This window comes from Saccostrea cucullata, unplaced genomic scaffold (assembly GCF_032062105.1).
Source record: "Saccostrea cucullata isolate Sc308-1 unplaced genomic scaffold, CSIRO_AGI_Scuc_v1 ctg1302, whole genome shotgun sequence".
Lineage (NCBI taxonomy): Eukaryota > Metazoa > Mollusca > Bivalvia > Ostreida > Ostreidae > Saccostrea > Saccostrea cuccullata.
Window position 1 is genome coordinate 12,403 of NW_026921867.1, and position 19,444 is coordinate 31,846.

Consider the following 19,444-nt stretch of genomic DNA (forward strand, 5'->3'; position numbering starts at 1 on the left):
TTATATGGACCTCTTCTTTTAAAGGAGATCGAAATAGTCTGAAAATGGCTGCCACCCCCCCCCCCCCCCCCCTCGTTAAAAACCAGGAGCAAAACAAACATTGAACTCTAAGACATTTGAGATTGAATCAGTTGTCATGAAGGAGACAGCTTTTCGATATAATGACCTTATCAGCCAATGAAGTTTATCATTTAGTCAAATGCTGACTGACGTTTTTCATACCAATTGTTAGGCCATTATATACTAGTAAAATCCACCTGTGACGTCATTCTTTTGTTTGAGCGCTCCATTACTTATAAGGAATGGAGAGTTGCAAATTACATTGAAAACGGAATTTGTTATGGTCTTATTCTCCTTTCCGTGCCTCTACTAAGGAAAGAACTTAGAAAATTTTAGAGAAGAGTTCTAGAAAATTGTAAAGGTAAGTTTCACATTAAGAAAATTAGTGCACCCATGATGAGAATTGAACCCAGTACCCTCACCATAGCAGTCCGATGCTCATTTCACTGAGCTAACGAAACTATTGAGATGAAAAGGTTTAGATTAACTACAGTACACTTTTTTTTAGTTTTCTTTCTTTATTATATATAAACAATACTACTAATATGTAAAAAGTATTTACAATGTATCATATAAAAATTCTTTATTATGTATTAACAAACAATAAAAACAAGCATTCAGAAAGGCCGATTTTACGCGGGTTAATATACTCGTAGCGCTCCATTCCTTAAAAGTAATGGGCCTCGGCCCCTTCGGCGCCTCGGCTCCATTACTTTTAAGGAATGAATCGCTACTCGTACATTAACCCTTACGTACACACTGAATTGTCGACGTATTTTTCCCAATTTTGACAAGCAGCACATGGCGGTTGTGATCGGTCGGCAGGGGATGCTCACTCCTTCATCTCACCTGATCCCTATTCTGATGCTTTGGTGGTTTGTGTTTGCTCTGTTCCTATTTGAATTGTTTACCGGACTTCTAATCTTGAATACTCTTTATTTTCTCTATCCATTCCTTGTCAACCAGTCACTATTGCCAGTGCTCCTGTTAAGATTGGGTAAAGAGAAAACATAACACAAATAAGTGTTATAATAAAGGCCTAACAATTTGTACGAAAAGAATGTCCTTATTGAACAAAACAACATATATTGTTTTTGCTTACAATATCTGCGTTAGGAATTTATTGAACAAATTTGTTGTTTTGTTTTTGGAAAAATAAAAGTTTACAAAAAATTTGAATTCTAAATATTCATTAAACTATCAAATCAATAAACTAATCGTGCAAATTTAATCATTTTTATTAGTAATAAAATTCTTGATGAAAATACTTTTGATTAAATATACACATTATTCAATGAAAAACACATTGAATCTATTTCTTTTTGTCAGTCATGCAAACAGTGCTTATTTTCTTCTTTGGTGGTTTTTCTTCTGGATTAAGCTCAGTGTGTGTCTTGTTAGAAGTGAAACATTTTTGAGTGATGACGTATAACAGAGCAACCAATCCAAGGATTATGATCATAGCTCCTGATCCAAGGGCCGCTGCCAGTAACAACCTCTCTAGTGAAACTCGAGGGTTCAAAGTAATCACCTTTGTCCTTGCACCTGAAGTTGGATATGGACAAAAACACTCCACTCGTCCCTTTTTCTGGAAAAAAAGGAGAACTAATAAACTTAATCCTTAATCATTGGGCAGACAGTGACGGAGGGATATATTTGTATAAATTGTTTTCCTTTGCCATGTGTCAGGTTTGTTCCTTACTTGAGATGAAAAAATAAATAATATATTTATAGGAAGATCGTTTTTATGACTGTTTTTAAGAGAGAGAGAGTGTGTTTGCAGTAAGGTGTGATTCTTCAATTTGAATATTAATTGAATTTTCCCAGAAACAAGAAAACATATCACTTAGTAAATGCTATCATGATAAAAAAAAAAAACAACAAAAAAAGTTTTGATCGTTTGCTAATAGAAAAAAACCCCACTCTCTACGAATTTTTAGCTCTCATATGTACTTCGATTAAAAGCTTTAAAAAGCTTAATAATAAATTATTGTAGTTTGTCTGGAAAATCATATCTAGTTTATATATTCTAAAACTTTAGCCCCTTGTTATTTATTTAACTAGCATTTGAAAAATCCTCAAGTTGTTTTTATTTTGTAAAAGTTATTTTAACTAAATTCATTGTTCTATAATAATTTTGAGAATCAGAAAAGAAGATATTTTCACATGTTACCATTCCGCCAAAAATGCAATGCATAGTGCCTGCTAGATTTCAAACTCAGTTTACCATATCTATTTAAAGTTGTACAATTGTGACTAGGAAAGAACAAAAATGATCTTTTAAATCTCTTACATCTTATTATTTAAGAGATATAAGCACACATACATTGATATATCATCTAGTTCGAAACCAGGGAAGAATCCTACCTTAATTCATTACTTTAAAGTATTCAAAATAAATGAAACCAATGAAGATTCTTTAATACGACAGCGTATTCGTGCCAATTTGACAATGTAGAGAAAATTTTGAAAAATCGTTTGTACAATTTTACAAATCGTTTGAACGATTTAAAAAATCGTTTGAACGATTTAGAAAATCGTTTGTAAGATTTGTTAAACTGTTTGTACGATTTATTAAATCGTTTGTACGATTTAGAAATAATCGTTTGAATGATTCTGAAAATCGTTTGTACGATTTAGAAAATCGTTTGTACGATTTTTTTTCTTCTGATTCGGAACAGAAGCGTACTGGATAAGAAACCTGGTAAAGCTATTGCATAGAGAAGTCCCTTCGCTGCTGACTATAACAGGTACAGAAACACTTATGATAAATTGTATCTTGTTCATTAAACGGTATGAAATTGAATATTGTTGTTGTTGGACCTTTGTAAGTGTACAATCTTCGTCTTAATCTGTTTCTTTTCCTCGAACACACTCCCTTCCCTTGTATAGAAAGATGACATCGAATATATTCTTGAGAAACGGTAAATCCTGCCATAATAGCTTTTTAGTACAATCACCTGCATCCCTGCAACTGACCACATGACTCAATTGTTTCCTCAATGAAAAGAGCTACACCCTCTATGTCGGATTTGTTTTTACGTGTGAACAGTCCCAACTTAATTGTTGTCCTTTTCAACGTTCGTTCACTAACAAAGACTCGGTGAGTTTGAGAAAGGATCTGTGCAATTTCCGAAAAAGTGAAACCCATCTTGAAATATCCCATGTTCCATTATTCTCTGTCATCCATCGTGTCATAATTTTTAAAACCAGGCGTGAATATATTTTCTACTTGTGCAAGGTTTTCTACTACGCTTCTTCTACGTGTAATAACAAGAAATAAAAATTGTACAAACGATTTAACAAATTGTACAAACGATTTAACAAACAAATTGTACAAACGATTTAACAAATTGTACAAACGATTTAACAAATTATTCAAACGATTTAACAAATTGTACAAACGATTTATTAAATTGTACAAACATTTAACAAATTGTACAAACGATTTAACAAATTGTACAAACGTTTTCTTAAATTGTACAAACGTTTTCTTAAATCGTTCAAACGATTTTAAAATTTTTTTCTACATTATCAATATGGCACGAATACGCCGTCGTACTTTAAGGAAAACAAAAGCAAGCAAAAACAAAAAAAACAAAAAAAAAAAAAAAAAAAAAAAAAAAGAAGAAGAAGTCTATGTCGATATTGTAGCTTTACTCGTTTGTACTTAAAACAAAGGAAGAGAAAAGTAGAATTTAACAAGTATTTAACATTTTTTTATTTTTAGTAAGCATGGCAACACCGTTCATGGAAATCAAAAACTGATACACAGAACTATGTATCTTAGTGTAGTCTACATGTGTGCCATGTAATATTGGAATTAGACCAAAACTGTCGGAGGGGTAGCATTTTTATAGAATGTTAAAGAAATTTCTATTTTAGTAACAACGGCAACACCGTTCATAGAAATCAAAAACCGATGTACCAAATTATGTATCTTAGTCAATTTGTGTGCCAAGTTGTGTTGTAATCAAACCAAAAATGCAGGAGATGTATCATTTTGAAAGTATTTTACAGAAATTTATATTTTCAGTAACCATGACAACACCGCTCATTGAAATCAACAACCGATATACAGAATTATGTATTTTAGTGTAGTTTACTTGTATGCCAAGTTATATTGAAACCAGTCCAAAACTGTTGTAGGTGTAGCATTAAAAAAAATTGTTTACAGACAGACAAACGGACGGACGCCGGACGCATTACTATCGTATAAACTCTTCTGGGCTCTGACAAGTAGAGCTAAAAAGGACATACCGCTCTTTCTTTGGCTGAAAAGAGAATATAAAAATGTACCTTTGATGGACATATAATATTTGATCGTAATACTCGAATGATATAAGTTAAAGTAAAATTAGTTTCTAAACACATACGTACCTTTCAAAACATCACAATGACTCTCTGTGATTGTTCCAGTTGCATCATGGCCAGAGGATGTTGGTGTAGTTGCACCATTACCAGATAATGTTGATGTAGTTGCACCATTACCAGATAATGTTGATGTAGTTGCACCATGGCCAGATGATGTTGATGTAGTTACACCATGACCAGATGATGTTGGAGTAGTTGCACCATTACCAGATAATATTGATGTAGTTGCACCATTACCAGATAATGTTGATGTAGTTGCACCATGACCAGATGATGGTGGAGTAGTTGCACCATGGCCAGATGATGTTGGTGTAGTTGCACCATTACCAGATAATGTTAATGTAGTCGCAGCATGACCAGATAATGTTGGAGTAGTTGCACCATTACCATATAATGTTGGTGTAGTCGCACCATTACCAGATAATATTGATGTCGTTGCACCATGACCAGATGATGTCGGTGTAGTTGCACCATGACTAGATGATGTCGGTGTAGTTGCAACATGACCAGATGATGTTAATGTAGGTGCACCATGACCAGATGATGTTAATGTAGTTGCACCATGACCAGATGATGTTGGTGTAGTTGCACCATAACCAGATGTTGTTAGAGTAGTTGCACCATTACCAGATAATGTTGGAGTAGTTGCACCATGGCCAGTTGATGTTGGAATAGTTGCACTATTACCAGATAATATTGATGTCGTTGCACCATGATCAGTTGATGTTGGTGCAGATTGTCCCTGACCAGATGATATTTGTATATTAGCGCCAAGACCAGATCCTATTGGTGTACTAACACCAGATCTAGTTGCTGTAACATCATCAGAACCAGATGCTACTGATGTAATTGCAACATGACCAGATAGTGTTGATGTAATAGCACCAGAACCAGACGCATTTGGTGTTATTGAACCATAACCAGATGTTGTTGGTGTATTTACAACAGGTCGAGATGCTGCTTGTGTTGCGTTATGACCAGATGTTGTTCGTGCTGTTGCCCCTTGGTTTTCAGAACCAGAAACTGTTGTATTATTTCTATAATAAACATTTGATACTGGAGTTCCTTGGTCATGAGTACCAGATGCTACTGTTGTTGTGTCTTGTCCATGCTCTTGTTCTGTTGACAAAGTTTATGATACAAGTTAGAGAAGGCTAGGTTTAGGGTTTTCAATGCAAGTGAGCTATATAAATGAAGTAGAGGTAAATTTATTCTACAGTGAGAATTTTTTTCTCATAACTACGTACTTCCTAGAGAAGGTTAAAATATTTTTTAACACCTTCTAAAGTAACATCAATATATATTTCACAAAATACATGTATGTATGATTTTTTCTCTCTGATGAATATTTTGTCGAGTCGACCAGTTACAAATAGAAAATCAACAGCGACATTTTGAATGTTAAGTGCACTCTGAGGTGTTATTACTGCGAAGTTTTATAAAGATTACAAAAGCCATCGCTGAAATAAAACTTGTAAATTTGCCAACTAAAGTATAGATTGATTAATTATAAAACCACCTTCCCCATCAAATGTCCTTTGAAGTTACTTTAAAAACTTACTGGGAATACAAACATCGGATCCAGACGTCTGACAAACTTGAGTAGCATTGCATGGATGTGCCTGGCATCGGTCTATCATAAACAGATCACTTATTAGTACTGTTCAAGTATACTATTATAGTATATGTTATATTATGATTCAAAACAGAATCAAATAAAAAAGGAGGAAAATGCTACTACTATCCCCTCACAATAGTGTTAGTAAGGGATTGATCCTTGCATCGCAGGGTCGAATACCACCGCGGGAGATGGAGACCGATCCTTCGAAGAAGACTGTATCACTGAAGTCTCGTGTCACATTTGGTGCTGGCAGGAAAAAGGTATAAAGCCTTAAGTACCGAGTACAGCCCTCCAGTAAGTGGAGGGGACTCAATGTGATTAAAGCATTCTCAATAGGACGATGAACAAAACAGGCAAACGCAGACTGTTTACTATGACTTATTGGGTTGTTACTGATTGTCTTCAGAAATATTTCGTATTGGTCAATCTCATAGACGGCTCTGCTCCATTTTGATTGATCAATATTTGATTAACTGCTGCATATATAATAAGTCAACTTTTTTGAAGAGCTCCACTACTGTATTTTCAATTAATTTGAGAATATTATAGGAAAGGTTTCAGAAACATTTTTTATACTAAAAAATTATTTGGCAATGCGTCTGCTGAATAATTATTCTCAACGCATGCCGGACATACCATAGGCAATTTCGCCACACATGATTGTCTTTCAAATAAGGATCATAGGTGGATCATATCTGGCGAAATTGCCTGTATAGAAATATAACTGTGAGTCACCTGCCATATTGAAACCAATGTAAGCAAGATATTTCAACATTCAAGGGAAGTAAATAAATAATTACATGTACTCATAGAAAAACTGTTCATAAATAATATCATGCCACATACGAGACAAATGATGTAAATGAAAATACATGAATGACGGATTAAAGTAATAAATAAGGCTTTTAAATTATTGATCCATGTATAAAACTATTCTAATAGATTTACGTTAAAACGCAATGTAGCAGGACAATGAAAGTAATGTATAAGAAAATGTCGTCATATATTTCTTCATCTCAGATTTTTCGTAATTAAGGAACAACCATAATCTTACCAATATCGCAAAGATCGCCTTTTCTTTCGTCAACACATATGCAAAAGAAATAAGGAGGCAACGGAACTTCATGACATGATCCGTTAAAAAGACATGGATTGGGGTCACATGGCTTATTTCCTGTCAAAGTACAAAAAAAATACGATATACAAAAAATGCTTAAATAACGACAAATGACACGTTCAATAAAAGATATCAAAATTCAACCAGACCAGTGAAAAGCTTATACAAGAGGTCAAAGGGCCTACATGTAAATGGTCACCTAAGTGTAATACAACAGAAGTAGAAGTAGGATATGGAGATAACGAACAGTATTCAATCTCAAAGTCCATAAAACAATACAAAATAAGAGCAGAGCAAACACGGACCTCCGAAACATCAGAGGTGGGATCAGGTGCCATGGAGGAGTGAGCATCCCCTGCTGACAGCCGTGTGCTCCTTGTCATGATCAGGAAATAACTGGAAAATCCGTCGTCAATTCAGTGTATAAATAATGGACAAACAATTAGTATGAAAAACGTCAGTCAGCTTTTGACTCAATGATAAACTGTATTTGCTGACAAGGTCATTGTATCGACCATAGAACTTACGAAATGATGACTTTAAAGTTTGAGGAGCATTGGACCAAAATTGTGGAATGAATTACCATTCTTTATTATCGAAATCAATTGATACTTTCAAAAATATCCTAAAACTTACTTCTTCAGGGACTTTAACGCTTTATTATAACGACTACTTTCCATGTAAATTTGTACATATTAAATGTTGATATTTTTATCTATTATTGTACAACGCCATTGAATACTGTTATGTAAAAATAGGCGTTTAATCAAATAAACCTGTTTCAATTTTAACAACAGTGTGTTGAGAATCTAGAAATATAAAACAAGAGACCCCTGGGGCCTGAAAGGTCACCTGAGTATCATGCAACAACTTTCCAGCAATAGAATTTGGTCTGTGTTTTATATGGAATCCGGATAGGGCCATGCAGTTCACTATCGCATCATCGCACCATCGAGGTTTGGGCTGATAATGCAATGACACGATAATGCGATAACGATGAAGTTACGTTGCGATAGTGAGATAACGATGAAGCGATGGCGCGATAATGCGATGGTGATGGTGCGATAGCACTATGAAGCGATGGTGCAATAACATGTTGGTGCGATAGTGATGGCTCGATAGTGCAATGACGATGGCGCGATGGTACGATGACGATGAAGCAATATTCACTTTTACTCTATCGTTCTATCGCACCATCGTCATTGCATTATCGCTTGATCGCATCATCGTCATCGCGCTATCGCACCATAGCTCCATCATCATCGCATCATCGTTATCGCACCATCGCATTATCGCGCCATCGACCTATTAGTCGATACTCGATGGTGCGATAGTTAACTGCATGGCCCTATCCGGATTCCATAGTTTTAAACCAGAGGCCAGAACAATCACAGTTTTGAATGAAGCCCCATTGTTTATCATAAGTATACAGTTAACATTCTTACTCTGGGTACTTAATACCCAGAGGTAGTTCAGAGTAACAAAGAGAAAATAAATTTCCATTTATAACCAGTTGTGCAATCCACAGGAACCACTGTCTCTGGGGCCACATATTTTAAGATTTCGGAAATTTTAATATAAATTTTTTATCATTTTATTTACACTTGCAAATGTTTTCCTTTATATAACACTACTGAAAGCAATGCGTATCTATAAATGTATAAATACTGGTACGTGGCCAAGAGGTCATAGATGTGCGTATGGATAAACGTTCGAGGGAATTTCTCAGTGACGTCATAAAGGGTCGACGCGCGTTCAGTGGATTCCATACATGCCGTTTGGGTTTGAAAAATAATGCATTTCACACGTTAAAAGTCACAATCAGGCAAACCACTGTCTCTGGGGCCACATATTTTAAGATTTCGGAAGTTTTAATATAAATTTTATATCATTTTATTTACCCTTGCAAATGTTTTCCTTTATATAACACTACTGAAAGCAATGCGTATCTATAACTGCATAAATACCGGTAAGGGGTCAAAAGGTCATAGATGTGCGTATGGATAAACGTTCGATGTAATTTCTCAGTGACGTCATAAAGGGTCGACGCGCGTTCAGTGGATTACATACATGCCGTTTTGGTTTGAAAAATAATGCATTTCACACGTTAAAAGTCACAATCAGGCAAATTTAAAGTATGAATAAGTCACAAATGTAAATATAAATGATAAGGTATCATTAGATTTTAAAACATATATCGGGCTATAAATACGGGTTGGTACGAGATCAAACTCATTATAAAGCCCTTCAGGATTTATGGATTTAATCTCGTGACCAACCCATATTTATATCACAATAGATGTTTTAAAATGATACCTTAATTCTTGAAAAAATGGTTGATAAATACCAAAAAGCAGATTTCAAAGCATTAATTTATTTTCAGACTATGCAACCCCTGCCCTGTACCTTTGATCCTTGCAGGGGTCCTGAAATTAACTACTTTGGAAGAGGCACCTTTTTTCTTCATAAATATGTACTTATATCATTGGCATGATACGAAGGACCAATCGAAAATGTTTTCAAAGAATTCAGACTTTTCAGTATTTAGTCATTAGAACCTAACACCAGAACCCCTGTCTTGGGCCCCGAAATTCACAGTTTTGGAAAAGGCAGTTTTATTCAACATAAATATGTATTTGGTTACTTTGATTGATACCCAGGAGCAGAGAGGATTTTCAACGAATTCAATCCTGTTCACTTAATAATCAATAAGGCCCCGCCCTAACATCAGAACCCCTGACTCTGGGGCCATGAAATTCACAAGTTTAGAAGAGATATTCTTGCTTATCATAACTATGTATTTGGATAGTTTGATTCCTACGAGCAGAGAAGAAGATTTTCAAAGAATGCATGTTCATTATATAATCAAAGCAGCCTCGCCCTAGCATCAGAAAGCCTGACCCTGGGGCCATAAAAGTTTGGAACAGACAGCCTTATTCAACATAACTATGTACTTGAAAAGATTATGAAATATCTAGGAGCAGGAGTTTCAAAGAACTAATGCATTTTCACTATATAATCTTCTTAACCCCGCCCTAGCACTAGAACCCCTGACCCAGGGGCCATGAATTTCACAATTTGTGGTAGATGACTTAATGCTTATTACAATCATGCCAACAATTTGACTGTTTGATGTCCAGGAGTAAAGAAGAAGATTTTTAAAGATTTTCGTTCCCCATCATCTATAGATGCTTTATGCTAAACTTTGTTGAAATTGGTTGAGTGGTTGCAGAGAAGAAGCTAAAAATGTTCAAATATTAACACACAACGCACGATGAACGACGCACAATGCACGAGGACGAAAAAACGAATAGCAATAGGTCAGCTGAGTTTATACAGATGATCTAAAAATATTAGATGAACCAAAAGAAATTTAGTATCCCTTTTGCCGAGGTTACAGTTACTGTCCACTGTTTCTTTTTAAATCAACATTAATTTTGAATTATTACTTGACATTAGTGCAAAAGGTCAGACTACTTTTTTCACAAAGATTTCCACTGAATCCATTCCTACAGAAACAGTTATATCTGGTGTTGTTATCGAATGACTGACAGCTTCCCAAATTTTGGCAAGGTTCTGATGCACAGGGATCTAAAGAATAAAATGAATGATGTTTTGTTTAACTGTAAATATAACTTTAAATGAATATTTGATCTTATCTCAGATTGAAAAGAAGCTTCTACCTGGTAATTCTACCGTAACATAAAGACACCTGTCTGAGAAAGCATGACTGAAATAAAAATGAAGAAAATGAAAAACAATCAGCTGGATGATTCAGTCATTTTAATTGAATGTAAACGGCATGTTTGACAGAAAGACAGATAACGATAGTAAATTCGGAGAACCTATGTTTTATTATGAAGTCAGTACTTCCTCCAGCCCTCGTGTTTATTATGTCGTCATTCGGGCGTAAATATTTCTCTTAGTACAGTATGTGTTTAATTGCAAAAAAAACTTTGCGTTTAAAATCTGACAAATGTTCCTTAAAGTCTTCTATTGTGTCACACTGTGCATAATGTTTAAAGTACTTTCTCAAAATGCATCATCAAATAAAAACACATGCATAGACTGTATACTATACCAAAAATTGTATTTCTTTAATTCAAATGACCATATTTGAAATGCTTTTTGGGAGGAAACTTTTTAATATAGTTACAATTGGTACTTCAACAACAAATTATTGGTAAAATGTAAATATTTAAGGAACATCTTTACTTAAAGTTAACAATTATTTTAACACGTAATTTGTTTAACGTTTGACATTGTGTAAAAAAACATTTCATGTGGAGCGAATAATCATTTAACAAAATTACAAATAAATAAAGGAAAAGCCTTCTGTACTGGTAAAAAGGAAATTAAAAAGTTTATTATATATGCAAAATACTCCAAATACCTGTCTGATGCTTTTAAACAAATTTGCCGGGCACCTTCCTGACTGGCAAAAAATTCTACTTGGGCCACTTTAGCATCAATTGTTCCATCAACGAGTTCCCTGCTGTATTGAATGGTTACGTTCTCCTTGCTCTCAGGTGTGCTAATGATACTTGTGATGCCTCTAGATAATAACGATATATAAACATGCCTATTGTTTACGAGCGGTTCCGGTTTCTGTCTAAACGAAGTGTTTGAAGTATATTTACTTAGGTATCTACTAAATGTATACTTTAAAGTAAGGATTTCGAACATATTTTGTTTTCCTTTTCATAAAATAGAAATAGTGAACGTGTTTTGAAATCAAGAGACGTCTATATAATTTTTGGCGTGGCATGGCGGCGTATGAAAACATCCCCATTTACATGTACTACTGTTTTGAAAATATCCTTTGAAAAAAAGGAAATAAGGCAAACAGACATTTTGGAAGTAGATAGAGTAAGATATTATGCAAACAACATATATCAAACACCTTTCTGTCAGCCTTTGAAAAACTCCTAATCTCAATACATGTTTAAGGGGAAAATGCTTTTCTTTTTATTTTATATTCAAAACTTTTTATCTTTGTGTCATTTTATATCTGAAAATAATTTTTTTTTTATTATTTTGCAGTAATGCAAAAGATATAAAAATAACTCATGCTCCCTATTATTTTTTAGGTAGAGAAAAAAATAGGATTAGTAAATTTCAATTTAGTCAAGGTAACCTTGTGAATTTGTTATGTGATAGATCACTATTGTATCAACTTTTTATGTAAGAATAGATGTTTGAAAAAGGAACAGTATCAACTAATAAGTAACAGTATTTTGAAAATGTTTTGATATGACCTACATGCATGTAGCTTCTGATGATATCTAATTGAATGCTACCTTAGTTTTTAGTTAATATTGTCTTCTTGACTCTGTAAAAAATCTATATCTTTTTTATACCTTTCCTTAAAGTACTAACATGCTCTAAAAAAGTGACTTCTACTGGACACAAAAGTGTTCTATTGGTAGGGTAGTTTTTTTCCTGTAGGGCTGAAAATTCCTTTGGAAAGGGGACAAATGGGAATGTACACGTTTCAACACAAGTTTTTTTTTTTTAAAAAAGCACGTACACTCTGCGAAAAAAATGAACTAGATACACTTCATATGTATATATTCATTCGATGAATTTTGCTTAAAATGTCCTTTAAACTTTTTTTTATTATTGGGGAGAGCTTATCTAGAATTCAGAAAATAATAATAATAATAACTGCGTCTATTTTAATTTATTCCTTTTCAAATGTTAAGAAAGGAAATTTTAACATTAGCAAGAAAGCTAGTTAAAGTAACTAAAAAAATTGAATTTAGAACTGACGAAAATATTTCAAGTCTAAGGTAGGATTCTTCTCTAGTTTCTGACTGGATGGAATATTTAAAGTATATTTGATTATATTTCTTATATATTTAAGTGTAAGAAATTTAAAAGACCATATTTTTCTTCCCTAGTCACAATTGTACCACTTTAAATAGAAACTGTAAACTGCGTTTGAAAACTAGCAGGGACCATATTTTTGGCGGAATGGTGACGTATGAAAATATCTTCTTTTCTGCCTCTCAAAATTATTATAGAACTTTGAATTTAGTTATAATTTTTACGCAATCAAAGACTAGACGAAATTTTCAAATGTAAGTTAAAATAATGATAAGGGACTAAAGTGTTAAAATACATCAAATAAATAAGATTTTTCACACATACTAAAACTATGTTGGCTTTTAAATGCTTCAAATCCAAGTGCACATTTGAGCCAAAAATCCTTAAAAAGTGTTATTTCTATCTTAGTAAACGATCAAAACTTTTAGTTTTTGCATCATTTTGTACCTTTATGTGACAACTTTATTATATGTGAAAATGAGGAAAAGTTAAATATAGGCAGCATATGAAAATAACTGAACTATCCTAATAATCTAAGAAAAGTAGAGGATATTTGGATTAGCAAATATCCATTTTATTTAAATTATCTATGTCAATTTGATAATATCATCTTATAGGCCCTATATGGTAGTATTATTTATGCAAAAAGAAAAACATTCAAGCTTTTGAATTACAGATGGGGATGATTGGAAACAGTAATTTTTTATTCTAAATGTCCAGGAAAAAGGTAATGACTTTGACCTGACTTTGCCTCTAATATGAAACGATCAAATTTAATCTCACTGATACCATCACATAGTGATAATGTCCTCTTGATTTTGTGAAAATTTCATTAATTTTTAAATACAAGAAATGTGAGAAGAATCCTACCATAAAATTATTATTTAAACCTTGATTATAGGACATTTATGTTTTGCTTATGTACATACCCAGCATGTGTAGTAGTCGCATAAACAGGAAATCGACAATAGGTGTCCTTTTTGCATTTTAAATCTGTTGGCTCTGGGAATGACACAAAATAGGGCTTTTCCTAAAAAGTAAGATGAAAGCAAAATGTAAAATAGTTGTTTTCCCCGTAAAGCTCAATTTTCAATACTTCTTGGTCCATATTTCAAATTAGACCAATGAGTCAAATTTTTAAAAATTATTTTATATTAAATGTTGGACTTACTGTTTCTTTAGCTGTTGGACGAAATATATTTTCTGAAATACAGAAAGGCATGTTTCAAATATCGTTTTCTTTTCAAGAAATCTGATCATTTTAATACTTTAGTATTTGAAAAATTACTGCTCTATCCAAAAATGTTTTGCATGAAACACAGAAGATAACGAACAGTATTCAAGATCAAAAGTCAATAAATCAATATTGAATAGGAGCATATCAAACATGGACCTCCAAAACATCGGAGATGGGATCGGGTGCCACGTAGGAGTGAGCATCCCCTGCACACCGGTCACATACGCCGTGAGCTCCTTGCCATGATCGGGAAATAATGGAAATATACGTCGTCAATTCAGTGTATAAATAATGGACTAACAATAAATTTTTAAAAAGTCAGCATTTGAATCAATGACAATTTGTATTGTACCAAAATATATTCTATATATATATCTTACATAGGAAACCAGAAAGGAAACCACCATATTTATACTATATACCATAAATATTATGCATAAAAAACTAAAATCTGAATTTAAAAAATGTAATGTTAGGGTTAGGTTAGTTATCGAATACCTTGTTATTATAGGAAGCCGCAATGATTCTTTAAAAAAGTGAAAATAATTTTAGATAACTATTCACATTTTTGAAACAGGTTCTTCAAACAAAGTTTTCATAAAAAAAATCGTCAGTATTTGCCAATAGTTGACTCCGGATGAAAACAGAAATTTCAAAATTTTCTTACAATGTTCTCTCTCTGCTAAGTGGTCCTGAGTGCCGATTAAAGGTCAATTTTGAAAACATTGCCCGGTATATGGGTACTTTTCTGTATAAGTTAATAATTCTCGAATGGGACGTAAAACAATTTACAATAAATCAAATAGTCAATATTCTCTGCTTTCCAAGTGACTTATAAAATGTCATACTTTCACAGTAGTTTCCCTACCAAAATATATTTTTGTATCTTGTTAGAATTCACAAACCTTTGACAACAATGCGAAAGCAGTGTAAATCCACAGTCATTGTCCTGTTCAGAATAGATGACAAAATATTAAATAAAGTATTATGTTATTTTTTATTAGTTACTTTCACTTTTTGAACAATATGATTAAAATTAATTATCTTTAAACAAGCTCATATTTTCTTTGCCAGTATCAACTTAAAGAAAATTTGAATTAAATCAAATGTGTTTTATCGATGAGGGATGAGAGTCCCGTAAAACCAAAGTCAACACAGCAACGTCCAAACATATCGAGTTGTATTTAAAGTCGTATAAGAAGGGATGGGGTGCAATTTTTTCAGGCAAAATATACAAATATTTTAAGTATGAAAGATCCAAGAGTAAAAAGAAGTTGATGACTTTCATCCGGACCTAGCTCCTAAAATTTCTATTTATCATCTACATAGAGAAGTTAAGAATTGTAAACTGGATATTATTGTTATAAGATCACATGAGTACACTGTTGTCGTCGGTCGTGCGTTGTATTTTAAATATTTTACATTTTCAGCTTCTTCTCTGCATTTGCTCAACCAATTTCGACCAATTTTAGAATAAAGCATGTATGGATGAAGGGTAACTGGTCTTAGGGCGGGCCTCTATTGATTATATAGTCAAAATACATTAATTCTTTGAAAATAGTCCCTGCTCCTGATAACTTAACAAACTAACTACATACATAGTCATGATAAGGAAGATTCCTCTTCGAAATTTATGAATTGCATTGCCAAAGGGTCAGGAGTTCTGGTGTTTTGGCGGGACTCCATTGATTAAATAAAAATGAAAATGCAATATTCTTTGAAAGTATATCCCTATGTTCCTGCTTATTAAGCAGATGAATTATCTATATAGCCATGAAAAAACAAGGGTTCCTCTGTGAGAATTGTGAATTTCAAGGGAACTGTAGAGGGGGACTCTAAATATATACTGAAAGATAATTAATGCATTGAAATCTGCCCCTTGGTATCAATCAAATATTTATGATGAACAAAGGTGCCCATTCTGACCCAGGGTAGGGGAATTCTTTGGGTTTGGGATACTTCTGAATAATGCTGAATATCACTTACTAGTTGGAAGGCATTTGTTGATCCCTTACTCTGCTTATGGGTATTAAGTAACCAAAATAAGAATGCTAGTATAAAGTTATGATGAGCAATGGTGCCTTTTTCAAAATTGTGAATGCCATGGCATCTAATTCAAATCAGGAACCAAATTCAATGCATGGAAAGTTGTTGCATGATGCTCAGGTGACCTATAAAGCCCATGGGCATATTGTTTTTCTACGACATACGTTCGTAAATAAATTGAATCGTCAGGTACTTTTCAGTGTCTATATCATTCACGTCCTGACTATATATCAAGCAATCATGATCTCTTTCGATGATGAATATGGTTTCTCTGGGGGAAAAAAAACCCATTTGCCATCGAAAGGGTTCATAACTTGATAATGAAGGCATTAGTTCAACCAAAAGGTTACGTAAAACGAGATCATGGCATAAAACATGGACAACCGGAAATCTCAGAGCTGGGATCAAAGGCCAATAGAGAAACACCGACATCTTACGAACGAACGTAACCAAAAACGGGGATCAGTCATTGTAGTCTATTGTATTCACGGTTGCATTATTGAATTCTTCAATTTTATTGGGATTTCGATAGATAAAATCCCCACAAGATACCTCAAAGCCACGTCTTGTCGTAGTCGCTACCGTGACGCTACAATACATTTCAATGGACATATAAACGAGCAAAGGGGTTCGAGAAGGGAAATGAAAGGAAAATTTTAAAAATGTCATTCTGTGGCATGAAATAAAAAAAAATAGTATGTGCGGATCTAGTAGGGGTCGAAAAGGGGGGGGGGGGCACTTTATGAAGGGCGGTCGGGACAGTAAGGAGTTATGGTCTAAAACTAAATTGCATAAAACTAAAAACTTAAAAGAAATTCTTGTTCAAAATACTACATGCTGCGAAAAATAAAATTAATATGGCTTTAATACACAGGTATTATAGCCATATTATAAATCCAAGGGGAAGCCCGTTCGTAATTTGTCGTTGATAAAGCTTCTTCTTATAAACATGTACCGCACTACTTATTTACTTGATTGCACGGATTTATTTATTTTCAAGCTGTAAAAATTAATCTTTCTCCATAAGGCGTACACTACGAGTAGTTTGTAAAATCACTGACGCATGACAAACGTGTTTCCTAATCCGTCTAAAGTATTACGGTGTATTTTCTTTTATCCCGCTTCAGACAAATTTGTAAATTGCTGATTGGATAAAGGCTGATCACATGACGCCCTGAAATTTTCCGTATTACGTCGCCGTCAAGGAGTAATTTGAAAATCGCCCACGTGATTACGGTCGAAGCGTTGCTTTTGTAAATGAAAATGGCGTCTTTGAAACGGTTTACGTAGGTAATTTAGTTAAATTTCTTGTTACCGTAACGACATTATATGTTGATTGTTATTGGATTAAAACTTAATATTTTCATAATATACAAATATTTTTTTTTATATTGAAAAAGGTCTTCAGCGGGAAAAATTCGTAACACAGTCAGTTAGTGACCTAATACGGATGTCCATTTCACACCCTGTATGAATCCGTATTAGGTCACTAACTGACTGTGTAACTAATACTATTTGTTCGCTTTTTTAAAACTTTGTAAGTGATTACAATAAATTTGACATGAGCAATTTTCAAATACAACGTGGTTAAAACACTATCTGTTCTATTTTACACATATACTTATTTCTTCCGATTTTAAAATTTATATGGGTGCAACCACTGGTCCCGAGAAAACTATACGGGAAGTTAGGGCGAGTTACGTTCGTTTGTAAGATGTCGGTGTTTCTCTATTGAGAGAATGAATTTCCTCTCGGTCGATTAAACCCACCGTGAATCTCATTTACTGCTCAAAAAGACGGTGCAGTCGAATTATATTTTTAAAAATTGTTTACCAGTAGGTACGAAAGTATCTGTCAGAATATTACGAACACTTTTTTTCAAACATACTTCATAATCTCTGCCAATATTGTTATATTTTAGTATTTTGAAGTCACCTTTCATTATCTTCAGCATTTGCACATAGGATATGATGGCCTTTGTCAACTTTTGTTGGAGACCAGCTCATTGATATAAATACAGCATTATCACTGATATTAGATGCATTTTGAATTTCTGTATGGTTGACCGGTTTACCATCCCGTCGAAGAAAATCAAATCGCACAATCTTCCTTCAAAAGAAAAACAAGAAGTGGTCAAGAAGTGATTACTTTTGAAAATATGGAGACTTTTCAAATATTTCCAAACTATACCTGCCAACTGTTGCTTTGGCATAAACATCGACATGAAAATCTCCTCCAACATAAATAGTGTACTCCTGGTTATTACCTGGTGTAGGTGGAATGATGGTAGGGGGATCTGTTTTTCCCGTAATTTTGAAGTACATCTAAAATTTGAGTTTTGCAAAAAAAAAAAAAAAAAAGATTAATCCCAAAATATCGATTTGTGCATTAAAGATACCAAATAACATGACAATCTTATGCCGTTTATGAAATGGGAATGATTTTTTTTCTTTTATCGTTAAACATACCAATGCCACAACCCTTCCAATAACGTTTTTATATGGAATATGAGGCACCAGTGTTGTAGTCTGAATTGTTAACGGATGTGTGCCGTAGTCTTTTACCGTGACTGCTACACCGAATGTGTCATTCTCATGAAAATAGCTTTGATTGACATCTATATTCATTACACATGTCTAGAAGAAAAGCCAAAAAGTACAACTTATGAAATAGGAAAGATTTTAGATATATTATACATATGATTCATTTCCAGTATCTTATTTAATTTATACACACCGTTCGATTAAGGGAAATAAGACTTTGATTTGTTAAGCTCTTTACAAAATTTCCCATGCCTGAAGATTCCACATATTCCGAATTCTCACAGCGTATTGCGTCTCCATCATTGTCAACGGAAGTAAGATGTATCGTGTGTATCATCCCTATTTCTAAACTAAAATTTAAACAAGATGTGTTTGTGAAACACTATGCGCCCGGCAGCAACAAAGTTCGAAAAAGCTATTTTTAGCATATAGGTCACGGTCAAGGTCACAAGGTCATTGACTTTGGTGTCATTTGAAAGAACTTTATTAGTGGAGTATGCATACCGTATGTGAAGTCCCTATCTCCTATGGTTCAAAAGTTATGGCAAAAATTCGAAAAAGCTATTTTTAGCATATAGGTCACAGTCAAGGTCTCAAGGTCATTGTCTTTGGTGTCA

General features: G+C 33.7%; 1 protein-coding gene across 1 annotated transcript; it reads right to left on the reverse strand.

The window, feature by feature from the left end:
* Window positions 1-1,372: 1,372 nt before the first annotated feature.
* On the reverse strand, window positions 1,373-19,171 carry LOC134260837 (uncharacterized). Its single transcript, XM_062743370.1, has 15 exons — window positions 19,021-19,171; window positions 18,753-18,920; window positions 18,475-18,608; window positions 18,220-18,393; window positions 15,144-15,187; window positions 14,173-14,204; window positions 13,931-14,031; window positions 11,566-11,727; window positions 10,856-10,902; window positions 10,650-10,763; window positions 7,110-7,229; window positions 5,996-6,067; window positions 4,441-5,553; window positions 4,321-4,334; window positions 1,373-1,648 (listed from the first exon to the last, which is right to left on the reverse strand). The coding sequence occupies exons 1-15, from the start codon at window positions 19,162-19,164 to the stop codon at window positions 1,373-1,375; spliced, it is 2,715 nt and encodes a 904-aa protein (XP_062599354.1). The 5' UTR covers window positions 19,165-19,171.
* Window positions 19,172-19,444: the final 273 nt, after the last annotated feature.